We start from the raw sequence: 3,517 nt of genomic DNA, 5'->3' as shown, positions 1-3,517 counted from the left end.
TTAGAAATCACTGTCTTCTTCTCCTCTTCACATTGGCAGGGTGAAGATGGCTTCCCCGGGTTCAAAGGTGACATGGCCTCAAGGGAGACAGGGTGAGAGTGTACCCATGCCAGACTACACACACTTCAGATCAGAGCTGTCTCTCATTATGAACAAATAAGGTATTTTTATGTAGAATGAGATGAGATCTCAGTTAGTCTGACCTGCTTTTCTGTCTGTCTCTCTTTCTCATCTATCTCTCTCTCTCTCTTCATCTGCTCTCTCTCTCTCTCTCTCTCTCTCTCTCTCTCTCTCTTCTCTCTCTCTCTCTCTCTCTCTCTCTCTCTTCTCTCTCTCTTCCTCTCTTGCTCTCTCTCTATGTCTCTTGTCTCTCTGTTCTTCTGTCTCTTCTCTGTCTCTCTCTCTCTGTCTCTCTCTCGCTTATCTTTTCTTTTCTGTCTTCTCTCTGTCTCTCTCTCTGTCTCTCTCTGTCTCTCTCTCCCCTCCTCTCTCTCCCTCTCTCTTCTCTCTCCCTCTCACTTTTCTCTGTTGTCTCTCTCTCTCTCTCTCATCTCTCTCTCTCTCTCCTCTTCTCTTCTCTCTCTGTGATTGTGTGTGTGTGCGTGTGTAGGGTGATAACGGGGTCACAGGAGGTCAGGTGGAGGACCGGGCCAGAGGGGCCTAAGGGCCAGTCGGGACCCCTAGGGAGAGGTTGGAGGTGCTGGCATGCTGGAGAGAAGGTACAGAAACATTATTTACTAGTAACATTTACTGTATGTGTCTGGTTATGCAATATGTATGAGTTATTGGGATTATGCAGTGTATGGATATATGCGTGTTCAGCGTGTCGGCTACAGTACATGTAATCAACATGAACCCCTGCTAAACCATGTCATACAGTATTTGCATATGCATTATGCACTTTGTTTTTGGCAAGTTGCCAAGTCAACATAATGATCCCTCCTTTTTCTTTATCTCTCTCTTTCTTCTTCTCTCTCTCTCTTCTCCTTCCTCTCTCTCTTGCTCTCTCTTCTCTCTCTCTTTTTCTTCTCTCTCTCCCGTCTCTCTCTTCCTCAGGGTAAACTGGTGTTCCCAGGGTTGCCAGGATACACCCAGGAAGACAGGGGCCCAAGGTGAAATCCAATTAGAGAGCTTTAAAAACTTTGTTTACGTTTAACATAACATTTGAAAACACAAAGAAGTGTGTATTTCTTTGGCTCAGCTATTCTGTCAAATAAAAAATAAGCATGATAAATGGTGGCTTGATTTAAAAAATATGTATGTTTTATTTAGTCATTTTAGTTCATAGTTCATTAGTGACAACAATTCATTAGCGGGTTGATTTAATGGCGTATTTAAGGCAGTGGTGTTTGACTATGGATTAGATTTTGCTTGTAATTCGATACTGGTGGTTAATTTTAGTTAATTAAATGTGTGGTTGATGCATGATTAATGTAAGGCTGTAGATGGTTAACCTCTGGTGTGTGTTCTCTCCAGGGATCCGTGGGGTTCCCTGGTTCTGGCCGGGTGTTCTGGGAGAGAGAAAGGAAGACGGTGAGAAACGCCCAATAGGAGCGTCACCCGCCCCGTATTGGGTTGGAACCATAAACTGTGACTGTATTGAAAGAGTGAAAGCCAGTATTTGAAAAGAGCGTCTGCTAAATGACTTAAATGTAAATGTAAATGTATATTGAACCGCATTAAACCCTCTACTGTAATGCTCCTCTAACCATCCAAAGATTGGTGAACTGCCTGTACTGTTTTCACTGATAGACAACTGAGTGATCGTAATAATGCTGGATTTCTCTTCTGCAGGGTCCATCTGGTCAAGCAGGAACTGGGGGTCAGAGAGGTCCTAATGTGAGTTAGATTTCTCCTCTGGTCTTACAGCATGTAAGTCTGTTGATCTCTATTGCACTGTGTCACGATCGTCTATAGTAGAGAGTGAGGACCAACATGCAGCGCGTGGAAAGTAAGTCATCTTCCTTTTATTTGAAGAGAACGAACACCAAACGAAACCACTTTACAAAATAACAAAACAGACGAACGTGAAGCTAAACATGAACTAGTGCCTACAAGCAACATAGAACATCGACATAGACAATACCCCACAAACAGCTAAAGCCTATGGTTACCTTAAATATGGCTCCCAATCAGAGACAACAATAACCAGCTGTCTCTAATTGAGAACCCATTCAGGCAACCATAGACTTCCCTAGACAACTACACACAACCATAGACACAGCTAGATACCTATACTAAACATAAACCCAACTACTCTAATAAACCCCCTAAACCTTACAACCACCCTAGACACTACAAAACACATACACTCCCCATGTCACACCCTGACCTAACTAAAATAATAAATAAAACAAAGAATACTAAGGCCAGGGCGTGACACACTGGGCCTATGGTGAGGTGTGAGTCACGGTTTCTCACCAACTGACATTGCGCACCATTCATTTACAATCAGTGGTCATCAACCTTTTCTGAGTCCAGATGACTTTCTGAGTCAAAATGCGAGCCGAGACCTACCGCTCAGATAACAAAATAAACATGACTTAAGAAACATAAGCCTATRCAACATTGACCAATTAAAAGCAGTTCTGTAGCAGTGAGGTTTGTGCAGTAGGCTATAGGCCCAATACGTTATCACTATGCTTGAATTGCCCTGTCAATGTTGTTCTTYTCAGACTATTTAGAAATTATATTTCTAAATTGTAGGTATATGATCACATTGGCAGTATATCATTTGTCGTATTACTTGTGAGGCACAGCTGAGTGAGCATAATCATTTAATCATTTATAATCATTTATTTTACTGCATCTGATGGTTAGCTTTTTTTATGGCTTGTAAAAGTGTTGAAAGTCCTGAATAACAACTTAAACATAAACTTACTCATAAAAACAGCAGCTCTTTGCTGTATTTGTTGAGTCTCTCTCTAGCCATGGTTTTAAAWGTTTAGAAATCTCACATTATCAACTTTGCTGTGCGTTCGAGGCTTCTTTTGACAGCCTATGGCGCGAGGAAACTGTGCAGACACAGTGATCTGAGCGATCTGATTGGCCAGCGCTAGGCCTATTAGTGTACTTGATTTGCTCTCTGGGCCTGCCGGGTAAGTGGAGTTCTACCTTCAGACATGGTTCAAAATGGGGAACACTTTGCCTTTCCGGCATCAGGGCTGCTGAATCAAGTACACCTACCACCAGCACTAAACTCATTTTAAGAAATAGGAACGCAAGGCTTYATCRTTGTTGTTTTTTTACAGAAAACCAGACCGGTTGGCGACCACTGATTTACGTCATAGGAACTCTCATTCACCCCTTGTCATTTATCCTTCTCCCATGGATGAGTTGTGTTGTCATAAGGAGGATTATATTGATGTTGTTTTTTTCATAGGGTGCCAGAGGGGGGAGAGGAGCACGAGGACCAACAGGAAAGTCAGGAGACAAGGTGGGTTTAGGACAGCACAGCTGTCTCATAACGAGAGAAGGAACAGGCGCTGTTGTGTTACTGTTCAGCACAGAATGCCAT

General features: G+C 42.7%; 1 protein-coding gene across 1 annotated transcript in view; it reads left to right on the top strand.

The window, feature by feature from the left end:
• LOC139025501 (collagen alpha-1(XI) chain-like) overlaps positions 1 to 845 on the top strand; it is a 5,863-nt gene extending 5,018 nt beyond the window's left edge. Inside the window, exons 7-9 of the mRNA XM_070440638.1 lie at positions 40 to 92; positions 611 to 719; positions 837 to 845. Coding sequence (XP_070296739.1) covers positions 40 to 92; positions 611 to 719; positions 837 to 845 — 171 coding nt within the window. The remainder of the gene's footprint in view (positions 1 to 39; positions 93 to 610; positions 720 to 836) is intronic.
• The last annotated feature ends 2,672 nt before the right edge of the window (positions 846 to 3,517 follow it).

This window comes from Salvelinus sp. IW2-2015, unplaced genomic scaffold (assembly GCF_002910315.2).
Source record: "Salvelinus sp. IW2-2015 unplaced genomic scaffold, ASM291031v2 Un_scaffold2777, whole genome shotgun sequence".
NCBI classification, from domain to species: Eukaryota; Metazoa; Chordata; class Actinopteri; order Salmoniformes; family Salmonidae; genus Salvelinus; species Salvelinus sp. IW2-2015.
Note: the sequence above shows the minus strand (reverse complement) of the source record. Positions and strands in the feature narration are given on the sequence as shown.